The sequence below is a fragment of the Arvicanthis niloticus genome, chromosome 20 (genome assembly GCF_011762505.2).
Source record: "Arvicanthis niloticus isolate mArvNil1 chromosome 20, mArvNil1.pat.X, whole genome shotgun sequence".
Taxonomy (NCBI): domain Eukaryota; kingdom Metazoa; phylum Chordata; class Mammalia; order Rodentia; family Muridae; genus Arvicanthis; species Arvicanthis niloticus.
Window position 1 is genome coordinate 24,937,130 of NC_047677.1, and position 14,112 is coordinate 24,951,241.

A 14,112-nucleotide genomic window follows, 5' to 3' on the forward strand; every position below is an offset into this window, starting at 1 on the left:
TTTCTGGTATTTGTGAACTTTAAAGTCACCAATGTAAGCATCAGCCAAAATGTATGGCATCAGGACACAACATAAAGACGATTGGACAATGGTGATTTACTTAAACCAGTAATCCATGCCAGTGACAGACTAGAGTAGATTGCTATGTTGTCTGACTTCTGCAAGCGGTAGCTTCGTGTTCAAAGTGTCATAGCAACAACATTTGCTGTTTGGGCTAGAGAGACAGGTCAGGGGTTAAGAGCACTGGCTGCTCTGCCAGAGGTCCTGAGTTCAAGTTTTTATCAACCACATGGTGCCTCATGACCATCTATAATGGGATCTGATGCCATCTTCTGGTAAACAGGCATACATGCAGATAGAGTACTCATATCCATAAAATAAATAAATAAATCTTTTAAAAAAATGTTTGCAGTTTGACACACGGGCTGCTTACTGAGACTCATTAGCGTATCACCGAACCCTTCTCAAACCGTCAACCTCTCCAGGAAGCAAGCTGTGACTTGATCTCCTTGAGGATTTCTTAGACCCGTCTGGGGTTTGTAGAGTGCTTGCCTTGCATGCACGAAGCTCTCAGTAGCACCACATAAACTAGGTGTAGTGACCCATGCCTGTAATCCCACCATTCCAGAGGTTGAAACAGGAGGACCAGAAGTTCAAGGACATCCTTGACTAGACAGTGAAGTTGAGGCCAGCCTGGGCTACATGAGACCCTGTCTCAAAAATTAGGGGGTTGGGATGGGTGACAGCTCAGTCAGCACCGTGCTTGCCATGCAACCAAGAGAATCTGAGTTCGATCCGCGGAACCCCCTGGTCATAGTGACACATGCTTGGAATGAAAACAGCCTGGTGCCCGGGGATCCCTAGGCAGCAAAACTAATTTATTTGGAAAGTTCCAGGCAAAAGATGGACCCTGATTCAAAAAAGCAAGAGAATTGATATCTGGGAAATAATAGCTGAGGTTTTCCTCTGGCCTCTACTCACAGGCTTACATGGGTGTGCACATACACACACACACCTGAGCATGCATGAACACACACATGCACAGAGAAAGGGGAGAGGAAGGGAGAGAGAGAAAGAGAGAGGGAGAGAAAGAAAGATAGACAGACAGACAGACAGACAGACAGATCATGCTTTAGACATGCACTTTAGAAGAGAGGTTTGATATAAAATGTAGCTGGAGGGACATCAGCTGTGATATTGAGTTGTATCGTGTGTGTGTGTGTGTCTATGAGCACAGGTGCATTTGGGAGGGCAGAGGGTGGCACCAGATATCTGATTCACCTGCTCTCCACCTTAGATTTTCTTGTGTGAGTGTGTGTGCTTGTGCATGCTGGTGACATGCACATATGTGGAGGCTAGGGGTTGGCTAGGGGTCACTGCTGGGTGGTTTGCTCATTCACTCCCCACCTTTAAATATTTTAAATTCTATTTTTATTTGTTTTGAGTGTGGGGCCGTGGATGCCATAGTGCATGTGGAGGTCAGAGGGCAACTTGCAGGAGCTGTATCCTTCCGCTGTGGGGGGTCCTGGGCTCCTGAGGTTCTGGGGCCCTGGGGTTCTGGGGATTGAATTCAAGTCTTAAGGTTTGGTGCCTTGTGCTTTTACAACCTGAGCCTATCTTCTGCCTCCTCTTTCTTTCTTTCTTTCTTTCTTTCTTTCTTTCTTTCTTTCTTTCTTTCTTTCTTCCTTCCTTCCTTCCTTCCTTCCTTCCTTCCTTTCTTTTTTCTTTCTTTCTTTTTTTTTTTTTTGAGGTGGGGTCTCTCATTGGACCTGAAGCTCAACGCTTGGCTAGGCTGGCTGGCCAATCAGCTTTAGGGATCCCGCTGTCTCAGGCTTCCCCTGCATTGGGGGTGGGGTGTTCATAGACAAGCTACTGTTCCTGGCTTTTATGAATGCACTGGGGCCAGGTTTCGGACCCTCCGACGTACACAGCTCATGTTATCGACTTGAGCCTCCTCCTCCTTACTTCATACCTAGAGTTTACCGGTTTAGCTAGACTGCCCGGCTCACAAGCCTCCGCCTGTTCCTATCTTCCCTGGATGGGTGCAGGCAGCCAACCTTGATACGGACATGGGGAGTTAACTGTCAGGCCTTCATGGTTGCACGGCAAGTATGTCACTAATAGCCGTGTCAGGCCAAGAAGAGTGTCTTTTTTTAAGTTTTCTTTAAAATACATTTTTTCTTTTGGATTTTATTTTATGTGTTTGGGTGGTTTTCTGTGTTTGGATGTTTTTGTTTGCAGGTTATTTCTGTGCCCTTCATGTCTGCAGTACCTATAGAGGCCAGAAGAGGGCATCAGATCCCCTGGATAGTGTCATAAATTCTGAGAGATCCTATCAATGCCGATGCTGGGAATCAAACTCAGGTCTTCTGGCAGAGCAGTCAGTGTTCCTCTGAGCCACCTCCCCAGGCTCCTGGATTATATTTTAATACATACAGCTAAGCCTCAATTTTTAGCTGATTTAAGAATTTCACTGGGCAGTAGTCTTCTAAGCAGCTCTAGGACTCTTGCTCTATCTGACCTGCTGCTTGCCTCTTAATTACACTTTAAGTCTGCACCAACTGCAGGCAGAGTCTCCATCCTCTAGGCAATTTCCATGCGTCTGTCAGAAATACGTGTTTACACACTGATTGGCTAGAAGAAGCTTGACTGTCTATTGGCTAAACATGTTTTCTTAAATACTTGAAACTGAATGTCTTGCTTCTTTCCATGCAGTGCTTTGGTCCCTCGCGCAGCCTGGGGCCAGCTTACCCACAGTCAGCAGTAAATGTGCGAGCACAACCAAACAAGCCTCTCGACTGAGTGTATCAGAGAAATAACACATTCTCTGCTGTGAGTTTAGCTAGTCTAGAAGTGACCGCACAGGGCAGAGGATGTAGCTCAGAGGCAGAGCACTTGCCTGGCATGTGCCAGGCCTTGAGTTCAGTCCCAAGGGCTGCCAAAATTGATCCATCAACCAATCAATCACCAATCAACCGATTGATCAGTTAATGCAGTACAGAGCACTCAGGAGCAGAAGCAGGTGGACCTCTGAGTACAAGGCTAGCCAGAGCTACACTGTGAGATTGACTCGCTAACAAACAAAAGGATACACACTATTTAGAAGTAGTTCAAGAGTCTCCCACTTGGTCAAGTGGAGTGGTGGTCACTACACTTTCGTAGTGGGGCCAGGCAAAGTCTTTTTCTTTAGGCATTAAACATCTGCAGCCTATGAAGACTTACAGTACCCAGCCTGTGCCACATCTAATGAGCTGGGCTGTCTTTAATGGGATTTTGTTGTTGTGTTGGTTTGTTTTGCTAAGAGGACATTTTAAATAGTGAAAGTCCTTATTCTGCATCAGATGACCTTGGGTTAATAAGAGAACCCGAAAGGTACTGTTGAGGAGAGGCTCTACCACCACTGTTGGCACACTCCTCACACACCCTAAAAGCAGATTTGCTCCACCTCTAATCCACATTCCAGCCTCCAAAGCCAGGTGTGGAGGCAGGAGAATTCATCAAGGCCATAAAGAGTTTGAAGCTAGCCTGAGCTACATAAGAAGCTGTCTGGGAGAACAATAAACAAGAAATCAAGCCCATGTTATCAGGAAACTGCAAAGGCATCTAAGATGTCCTCTCTGTACTTACCTCATCTGCTCTGTGATCTCACACACTGCACCACTAAATGCACTCATGCACCACTGAATGCTCTCATGCACCACTGAAGGCACTCATGCACCACTGAATGCTCTCATGCAGCACTGAATGCTCTCATGCACCACTGAGTGCACTCACACACCACTGAATGCTCTCATAGAGCACTGAATGCACTCATGCACCACTGAATGCTCTCATGCACCACTGAATGCTCTCATAGAGCACTGAATGCACTCATGCACCACTGAAGGCACTCATGCAGCACTGAATGCACTCATGCACCACTGAGTGCACTCACACACCACTGAACGCTCTCATAGAGCACTGAATGCTTTCATGCACCACTGAATGCTCTCATGCACCACTGAATGCACTCATGCACCACTGAATGCTCTCATGCACCACTGAATGCTCTCATGCACGACTGAACGCTCTCATGCACCACTGAATGCACTCATGCACCACTGAGTGCACTCATGCAGCACTGAAGGCACTCATGCACCATTGAATGCTCTCATAGAGCACTGAATGCACTCATGCACCACTGAATGCACTCATGCACCACTGAACGCACTCATGCACCACTGAACGCTCTCATGCACCACTGAACACTCTCATGCACCACTGAACGCACTCATGCACCATTGAATGCTCTCATGCACCACTGAATGCTCTCATGCACCACTGAACGCTCTCATGCACCACTGAACGCTCTCATGCACCACTGAATGCACTCATGCACCACTGAATGCACTCATGCACCACTGAGTGCACTCATGCAGCACTGAAGGCACTCATGCAGCACTGAAGGCACTCATGCACCACTGAATGCTCTCATGCACTACTGAATGCTCTCATAGAGCACTGAATGCACTCATGCACCACTGAATGCACCCATGCAGCACTGAATGCACTCACGCACTACTGAGTGTGCACCCATCTGTGGTTAGCTCAGGATTATGTGTTAACTCTAACTTGGAAGGCAAAGCTATTTATCAATTTGGCAAATAAGTTTCATTTTGTGATACCAAGGCTCCAACTTGGTACTTCAGGTACCACCAGTGAACCAGACTCTAAGGCCCACAAAGCTTCTTCCATGTAAACACATGCTTGCATGCATATGTATGCATGTACATTTCCTGCTAAAATCTTTGACACATTAAACAGATTGACTTCTTAACCTGCTCACTCTCTTTTAGTGCTCTGATCTACTTTCATTTTATTTCATCTTCCTCCTCCTGGTCCTCGTCTTCCTCTTCCTCCTCTTAGTCCTCCTCCTCCGTTAAAGACACGATCTCCTGTAGTCAGGCTGGTCTCAAGCTTGAAATGTAGCCAAGGATGACCTTTGCCTTCTGACCATCCTGCCTCTGCCCCCCAAATGCTGGGATGCAGGCATGTACTGCCAGGCCTGGTTTCACGCACACTGGGCAAGCCTTCTTCCAGCCGAGCCACTTCCAATCTTTTACTTCAACAGACTCTCAGACCAATGTTAAGTTTTAACCAAATTCGACTCTCACAGTGCCCTGCCCTGTGAACTGCCCCTCTAGTCTCTGTGTTCGTCACCATACATGGCTGTGGATTTGAAAATAACTAATATCGCAAAAGGAAAGATGGAAAAAAAATAGACTACCATTACTTATAAAGCTCGTAACAACATTAGAATCAGCATCCCGCGACTTGGAGCAGCTTTTCCCGAGTCCTTGGCGTCTCCCATCTGATCTAATACGTGGCACACACAGGTTCACAGTGATGTGGACAGGGTTGCCTCAGGTCCCTGTCTTAACGTGGCATGTTCTCCTGCTTCACTTTCCCAGATGGACTTGGGCATCCCAGCAATGACCAAGTGTTGTAACCAGCTGGACGTCTGCTACGACACGTGTGGAGCCAACAAATACCGCTGCGATGCGAAATTCCGATGGTGTCTCCACTCCATCTGCTCGGACCTCAAGCGGAGCCTGGGCTTCGTCTCCAACGTGGAAGGTAAGTCTCTTAAGGACACTTCCTGGTGACAGAGATCCAGGGTCTCCTTGACTGGAGAGATGGTTGGAGCTTGCAGGAAAGGTGGAGGGAGAGGGTAGGCACTCTTTCATGGAAGATTTTGCTATCCACAAGCCACTGGGACCCACCCTGCTGGAAAAGGCTGCAGTAACACTTTCCCAGAGAATAAAAACCTGTCTTTTAAGACTGGAGAAAAAGCTTCCATGCCCCTGTTAAACATTTTTCCACCCAGTAGTCCCTCTATATAGGACCATGTGGTTTGGCTAATGCTCTGTTTTCATAGTTCACTCTTAGCTTGGGCAGGAACTTAAAAAATTCCCTCCTCTGTGTGCACAGCTTTCTGTGTGCTTCCAGATAACTGTTTTTGAAGCACTGCCTAAGTACTCGGCTTCCAGCTCTCTCTGTTCTTTCTTTTTCCTAATTTACTGTTCAAAAATTTTCATCGCTCCACTTCAGATGCCAGAACATGATAACCTGGTGTTAATGTTCAAAGTTTCCAGATGGGAAAGGTTGAGAATCAAGCTCCTCTGAGCCACAGAGGAGCCGCTGTGAGGGCGGTCTTGGATGTGGTTTGTAGAAAATAGTCTTCATGTGAACGTGTGAGGGTCTGGGATATGGGACATTAACTGGGCCTCATAAAAGTGAGATCTTCTTTAACCTGTGTCCACAAAGAATAGGAAAGAGCTGTCATTGATGTAGGATCAGGTCAGGAAATGTCTCTAGGCCAATGTCCTATTGATTTTTCTTCCTGAATATCTCATTGCTCTCTCACTGGCCAGGTTGCTGCAAAATTCTGTTTTTATGTTCCACCAGCTGAGGGCCACCCACTGGGGCCAGCTCTATTTTAATAACACCTAAATCTGATAGCTTTCGCCTACAGTTGAAGCCAATGAATAGTTTGTCTTCTCTATAGACTAAATCCAAGCCTCAGAGTTCTGCATGCACAGCACTAAGTCAGCCCTGGGCCACCTCCTCAGCGCCGTTTCAGCCTCCTGATGTCCTTCTGGACTCCTGCACTGAAGTCGATCTGGGTTGAAGGCCCAGGCTTCCACCCTAAAGTTCCATCTGTGGAGAACATTCTGAGCATTTGCTGGTGGCACTAAGACAGCGTATTTGAGGCTAAGCACTGGTGGCACACACTGTTAATCCCAGCACTTGAGAGGCAGAGGCAGGTGGATCTGAGTTCAAGGTCAGCCTGGTCTACAGAGCAAGTTCCAGGATAGCCAAGGCTATGCAGAGAAACCCTGTCTTGAAAAATCAAAACCAAAAAAAGGAAGAAAAAAATAGTATATTTGAAATGTAATTTATGTATTATTCAACTCATTTAAGTACTAGTTGAATACGTCTATAGTTATACAATTGACTTCATAGTCTTTATCTCCCACAGAGACGCCATAGACATTTCCCTCAGACCCCCACCCCCGCCCCGCTCAGCACAGCTGTGAAACTAATTTCCACCTCTCTTGATTTGCCTCTTATAGAATTTTTATATAATGGAATCAGAATACATGTGTGTGTGCACGCAATTATATGGAACATGTGTTGAACTGTTTGATAACCTTACAAAATGTTTTTCTAAACAACCATATCATTTTGTAATCCCCAAAGCTCCAGATTCTTCACACCCTTGTCAATATTCATTATCAGTTGTGTGAGTGTATATATATATATATATATATACACACATATATATCCAACATTCATATATATTCATATATATATATATATGTGAATGACATATAAAGTGTCTATCCAGGTTCATTACCCCTTTTTAAAATTTTCTTTTAGTCATTGAGTAGGAGAGCTCTTTCTTTCTAGTCTGTCATCAGAGTTATAATTACAAGTACACACACACACACGCACACACACACACACGCACACGCACACGCACACGCACACACGCACATGCACGCACACGCACACACACACACACACACATGCACACGCACACACACTCACCCTTTGAGACAGGGTCTCTGTGTATCCCAGAATGATGTCAAACTTCCAGATCCCCCTGCCTTAGCCTCTGGTCTGGGTTACAGGTGGAGCCCACAGCAGCAGCTTCTACTGAATGTTATTTTTTTGAGGCCCGTAAAGTTTAAATCTTGATGAAGTGAAATCTATTTATTTCTATCAATGGTATTTTTGCTGTCACTCGTAGTAAGGCTTTACCAGCCCAAAGTCTAAAACTTCTACTGCTCTTTTCTTCTAAGACTTTTATGATTCTAGCTCTTGGTTTAGGTTTGTGGTCCATTTTGGGAATTATTTGTACATGGTATAAGAGTGGGTCTAACCTCACCGTGTGGATATCCCCTGATTTAACCCTGATGTTGGAAGAACCATTCCCACATTAAGCTGTGACATGTGGTCAGTGCTCTCTGACTTTTGACCCTATTCTATCACACCGGCCTACACCAGCACCCGTGCCCCTATCGACACAGCACTGCAGTGGATCTGCAAGCTGAGGTGTGCCCTTGAGTCTTGGTCTTTGTCAAGATTGCTCTGGACACTCAAGATTCCTGTCATTTCTATGGAATTTTAAGATCGGCTTGTTAATTTCTGCAATGAAAGATAGCTGTCGTTCTCAGAGCTGTAATTGAATCTGTGGATAAATTGGAGCGCTGCTACTTTTACTAAATCATGGTTCCCAGTCCAAGCACACGAATGTCTTTTTTTGTTTGTTTGTTTGTTTGTTTGTATCTGTGCTCGTTCCCCACCCCCACCCCATGTGTTATCATTGTCGTAGCATAGGCCTTGCAGGGTTTTGGTTTGTTTTTGTTTGTTTGTTTGTTTGTTTGTTTGTTTTCGTCTTTTCCCTTTGTGATATTCTAGTAAATGGAACTATTTTCTTAATTTTCTTTTTTAAGTTTTGCTTTATTTTTTTACATGTGTGTTTATGATAGAGCCAGTGTGGAGGTCAACACTGAGGTCCCCAGGGAGTCTCCTGGTCCCGCCTCTCATCTCATTAGAGATGTGCTGACATAACATCTCTAAGCCACTGGGTCCAGCTTCTGCTTGTTCTTGTTTACTAGAGACAGCATCTCACTAAATAGCCTTGGCTAGCCTGGGACTCACTACGTAGACCAGGCTGGCCTCAAATTCAGGGATCCTCCTGGCTCTGCCCCCAGTGCTGGGATCAAAGGTATATGCCACCACCCTGGACTCCAGCTTTTGTATATGGGTTCCAGGGTTCAAACTCGGGCTGTGTCAGGCTCATGCAGTAGGTGCTGATACCCACTGAGCCCTTCCTTCTACCCCTTTTAATTGGCTTGGCAGGTGACTTATTGAGGCTGTGCAGAGAGACAATTGATTTCTGCCTATTGATTTATTCTTCGATCTGCCTGAACTCATGCATTACTTCTAGTAAGTTTTCAGTGCCGACCTTAGTCTTTCATACGATGCCATCAGCACGTTTCCATTGGGATTTGAATGCTTTGTTTTTGCTTGACTTTTCTGACTAGAACCTTAAATACCCATTCAATGCAAGTGTTAAGCCTCAGCTTTAGTTCTGAGCATGAGTACTGGCCCTGGTTCTTCCTAGGTGCTCCCTGTCAGGTGTGGAAGTTCTCCTCCTGAGTTGTTGAGTGTTTCTGTCGTGTGCAATATGTGGTGTGTGACTTTTATTCTATTGGTAGGGGATGTGCTACACTGAGCTCAGTGTGTTAAACCAACTTGCATGTTTAGGATAAGCCCCACTTGGTCATGGGTATGAGTCTAGTTGACTAGTATCTGTTGAAGGTTGCATTTAGTCACAAGAGATACTTATCACTGGTTCGCTGTCTCTCTGGTTTCTCCGTCTGATTTTGTTATCAAAATAATACTGACCACATACAATGGAGCAGACATAATCCTAAGTTTTGGAAGCCCTCAGAAGGAATTGCTATGAATTCTTTAAACACCTAGCAAATACTTCTTGAAACCACATGGCAGTGGATCTCCTAGGGAGATGCATTTTTTTTTTTTAGTGACTAACAATCTCTTTTCATTTTCAATTTCATTGAGTTAGTTCAGAGGAAAATTTGTATTTCCTTTAAGTTGTTTAAATTTTCGGGCATGTTTATGGTATCTGTTATACAAGTGAACCAAGGTCTTTTCCTGCCTTGTTTTCCCTCAGAACCCCATTCTCCCAAGGGACAGGAACCTTTCCGTGAGTTCCCAGCCACCTTGTGGTTCCTGTCACCACGGTGTAGTATAATTAGCTACTGTCCTGTTTGCTTGCTCCATCTCTTGGTCCAAACTATGAAGTCCTTGAGTTGGGATGATGTACTTTGTCTGTTTATCTCTGGAACCCTAGAGGAAGGCTGATGACCTATCTCTCATACACATCTTCCTCCCATCAGGAAGTAACTGTGCACCCCATGGTTGATCAGGGAAACACAGCAGTGTACTCTAAATGAGTATTCTAAAATCACGATAGTGTGGGATTTCTAATGACCCCTCCCCTGGAGGAGAGTACCACAAAGTGAGGTACCAGCAAGTGTATCTGCTTTATTGGACCAGAGGGGAACTTTTCTGAAAGTGCCTCTCTTGAAGCCTCTGGCCCTTTTAACTCTGCCACCCTCTGTTCATTGTCCTGGAAATATGCTGCCTCATGCTCCTGGGGTGGTCTGTGCTGGTCTTTACATTTCTATTCATCTTTCTCAAGCAGCCTGTGATTCTCTGGCTGACACCGTGTTCAACACCGTGTGGACCTTGGGCTGCCGACCCTTTATGAACAGTCAGCGTGCAGCCTGCATCTGTGCAGAGGAGGAGAAAGAAGAATTATGAAGAGGAGGCGACTCTTCCAGGCTCTGAGGCACATCGGGGCTGTTTCAGAGATGGTGTGGTACAAGGGCCGTCCTTTCTTCCAACCCTCCAGAGATCACAAGCTGGAGAAGGGAAAGAGCAGGCCTTGTCCTTTGAGGAAAGTTAAGAAAAAGACACGCAGAGTCTGAAGATTGTTCACTGTAACACTGGTCTCCCTGGCCAAGAACTATGTGCCTGGAAATTTAGTTCTTATTTGAAAGACAGCTACAATAGACCCCGCTATTCCTAGATCTGGTCATGACATTCATAAGCAAGATCTGGGAGAGACCAAACATTTGGGAGATGATGACTTTTTTCTGGCCCATATTTCAGTTGCCAGTTGACACCTCACATTTAATAAAGTGTACTTTTTAGAAAATTCTAAGAAAGATGAATGAATTCCATTCTCATCTATAGTTCTGTCTCACTTAATGAGGACGGAATCCAGGCTGGTAAGTTCTGCCCATGAGGCTTTCTCACTAGAGAGCAGAGGTTTGTCTGATGAAGGTCGGATGGAATCAGAGCCCTGAGATTCCATTTCTCCCGCCAGCAGCCTACCCCCATGGGGACACTCAGACTTCAAGCTCTGTGAGGGTTATTTGCTGATCTGAGATGTGCCCGGTTAGGGGTAGGAGATAGGCTTGCAACTAACAGGAAGTGACAGGCCATTCCCTCAACTGTGGCTCTCAGCACTGACTGTAGACCCTTTAAATGAGGCCAGTCAAGACTGTGGGCTGTGCCCAGGTCACTTCTGATACTCTGCAGTGTTCTGTTGCCACAAGAAGGCCACTGATGTAGATCATAACTTAGCTAACAAAGTCACACAGACCAGATTCAGTCCAAGATCCCCAGTTGTGTACAGCCTTTTACATGAACACTGAACACTGCACACTGCACACGCACTTTTATATGTGCGTCTACTCGTTTAAAGAGAGAGAGAGAAAGAGAGAGAGAGAGAGAGATTATGACAAAGACTGAAAGGCCTCCAAATCTAAAACAATTACCCTTGACTATTTATAGAGAAACATTGTTGATTTCTAACTCCAAATTCCCACTCCTTCTATTCCCCTTCCTAATTTCATTGAATTGTCCATCATCCCACACAGCAATTAAATAGAAAACAAACAAACAAACAAAAAAAAAAAACAATCAAAACAAAACAAAAACAAAACAAAAAACAAACAAAATAAAAACCAATCAAAATAAAACAAAAACAAAACAAAACAAAAAAAAACCCCAAACTGTTCATTGCAGCCAGTTTGAGAAAGAAAAAGAGATGTCAGTTGATCACATGTAAAGTCAGGAGTTAACTGGAGTATCAAGGAGCTGAATTCCACTGCTGATAACATTTTTCTTTATAGTTTATGATATTTCAATAAAATTTATTGAGCACCTGCAAAGTAAGAGTTTGATATAATTGTATACCTTATCCTATTGTCTTACCTAACCGAGGGCACAGAATACTAATATTCAGGGCATATGGGGCCAAAATTTAGTTTGCTTATAATATAGCCATTGACCTACTTATGTGCATTCTGATTATTTAAAAAATTAATTTATTTTACTTAGATGTATGGGCGTTTTGCCTGCATGTATGTTTATGCAGCATCTGCATGTCTGATGCCTGGGGAGTTCAGAAGTGGTCATTGGATCCCTGGAACCAGAGTTACAGACAGTTGCGAGCCACAATGGGAGTGCTGGGAATCGAACCCGGGTCCTCTGCAAGAGCAGACAGTGCTCTTAAGCACCTTATGGATTTATTTTTAGGTGAAAACATTTCACTCAAGGCAATATGAATACACTAAAAATTACTTTGCAACATTCAACCTATTGCGTTTTCTCTGACACATTATTTTTATTGATACACTTTCAAATCTCCTTTATACTGGGGTTGAAATTTTAGGTCACAATTATTAGATATTTAGGGGATCGTGGGTTATACTCTTAGTAATTCATTATTTTAGGTTTTTGGCTTGGAATGTCATTCCCAGGTCCTCATGTTAGTGACCCTGTTACACCATAAATGAGGTATTTCATTGTAAGAAAGGAACAAAGGAGACAGGGAAGTGTTTTTCCCTGAGGACAAATGCTTTGAATCCAGAAGCTGAGGCCCACCTAGGCCACAAGAGACCAGCAGTGCTGTAATTTGGACCAACCCAGGGACAAAAAAAGCCAGTCAGTCCTTTCATGGGGTGGGCTTATCTAAGCTCACAGTACAGGATTTAAAGAAGCCAGGTGCCTTAGGAGGTTCCCGGATGCTCTCTGAGGACACAGGAAGTCGTTCTAGAAAGGACGGCTGGAAGCAGGGGAGCAGGAACTAGTCCTCCCAGTCGATGGTGATGGGGCCGCCTGTCAGCATCTGACTCTGTAGCCCGGCAGAGTCCTCATCTTCACCCACCTCACGGCGCACGCGCCGGTGGCAGCCCTGGGCACAGCGGGAGCGCTCATCCAGCATGCCACACACAAGGACCCTGCAGTGCAGAAATACCTCCTGCAGGGGTAAGGACAGTGAAACAGTCAACTGCCACTGTAGGCGGCAGCAGAGAGCCACCTGGAGAGCCTCAGCGTACCAACTAGAGGCGACAATGACAATCTTGTATTATGGACAGGAAACCGAGACTTAGGATAAGGAAATTGCCCAGTTCACACATTTAGAAATGTGGCCACGTGGAACAGAGTCACGTGGGCGATCTCAAAACCTAGCCCCATAACTTGGATACGCTGAAGAGACTTTAGGGAACCAGTGTCTCCTGCCTAGCATGTCAGTCCTCTAGACTGGGAAGAGCACTGGGGCCCAGCACTTGTAAAGAAGTCTTTTCCAGAAGGATCTGCTAGGCCAGGGTTAGCTGGAGCTCTGGAATAACAAAATAGCTGGAAAGGTCACTTAGAGGCCTTGTGGGAAAGAACGCTGCTCTGTGAAGCTTTACTTGGGCTGTTTCAACACTGCCGACAGCAGGAAAAGCTCCATCTTGTCGCCCACAGCCTCTTGGGACAGCCTCTTGCCATCTTGACTCATGTCTACACACGCTGTTTGGACAATCTCTTCACACCTGCTTTTCTCACGTTCATAATTTTAAAAACCGCTTAGTGTTCCATTAAATTGATACAGTGTGACACCCCCCTCCCGTTATGTTTATTTGAGGCCCCCTTTTGTCCTCTTAAGAGCATGCTATAAAACATATCCAACAAACTGTTCTGTTTCTGTGAAAATGCCAAAAACTTATTTAGACAAAAATCATGCGCCAAGTTAATGATTATGGCATACTAGCAGATATATATATACATACATATGTATATATAATATATTATATAACTTATATAATATATATTATATATATAATTTATACTGTTATTGTTTACTTCCTATGGCTTTGAAAGCCTTGTAATTTGCCATTTCCCATACATTCCATGTAGACCATTCCATATTATGAAGTTGTGTCCTATGATTGACATTCTGCGTTCTACTCTCTCCCCAGTCCTGTGCTGTCTTCCCATGAGATTCCTGCCTAAATCCTTCATTAAACTGACAGTAACATTGGCTTTTCATGCTAATCTGCCCACAAAGATTCTAAATTGTGGTCCTATGATATTCTCTGTCCACAGCCACTTTATGTGGGGGTGGTGTGGGTCAGCCAATTGTAATGTGTGTGATCCCTGAGTTTCTCAATGGCCAGTTTAACTATATTCTCCCAA

General features: G+C 44.7%; 2 protein-coding genes across 5 annotated transcripts in view; one reads left to right on the plus strand and one right to left on the minus strand.

Annotated features, from left to right (window-relative positions):
• Pla2g12b (phospholipase A2 group XIIB) overlaps window positions 1–10,798 on the plus strand; it is a 20,741-nt gene extending 9,943 nt beyond the window's left edge. For 2 of the 3 annotated variants that reach the window (XM_076917136.1, XM_034524862.2), the window contains exons 3-4: window positions 5,451–5,616; window positions 10,280–10,798. In XM_076917136.1, coding sequence (XP_076773251.1) covers window positions 5,451–5,616; window positions 10,280–10,401 — 288 coding nt within the window. In that variant the 3' untranslated portion in view covers window positions 10,402–10,798. The remainder of the gene's footprint in view (window positions 1–5,450; window positions 5,617–10,279) is intronic. The other variant, XM_034524863.2, reaches the window with a different exon arrangement.
• Oit3 (oncoprotein induced transcript 3) overlaps window positions 5,671–14,112 on the minus strand; it is a 25,783-nt gene continuing 17,341 nt past the window's right edge. The window contains exon 9 of one of the 2 annotated variants that reach the window (XM_076917135.1): window positions 5,671–6,292. In XM_076917135.1, the coding sequence (XP_076773250.1) occupies window positions 6,257–6,292 (36 nt within the window). In that variant the 3' untranslated portion in view covers window positions 5,671–6,256. Of the gene's footprint in view, window positions 6,293–10,746; window positions 12,911–14,112 lie in introns of those variants that run through there. The other variant, XM_076917134.1, reaches the window with a different exon arrangement.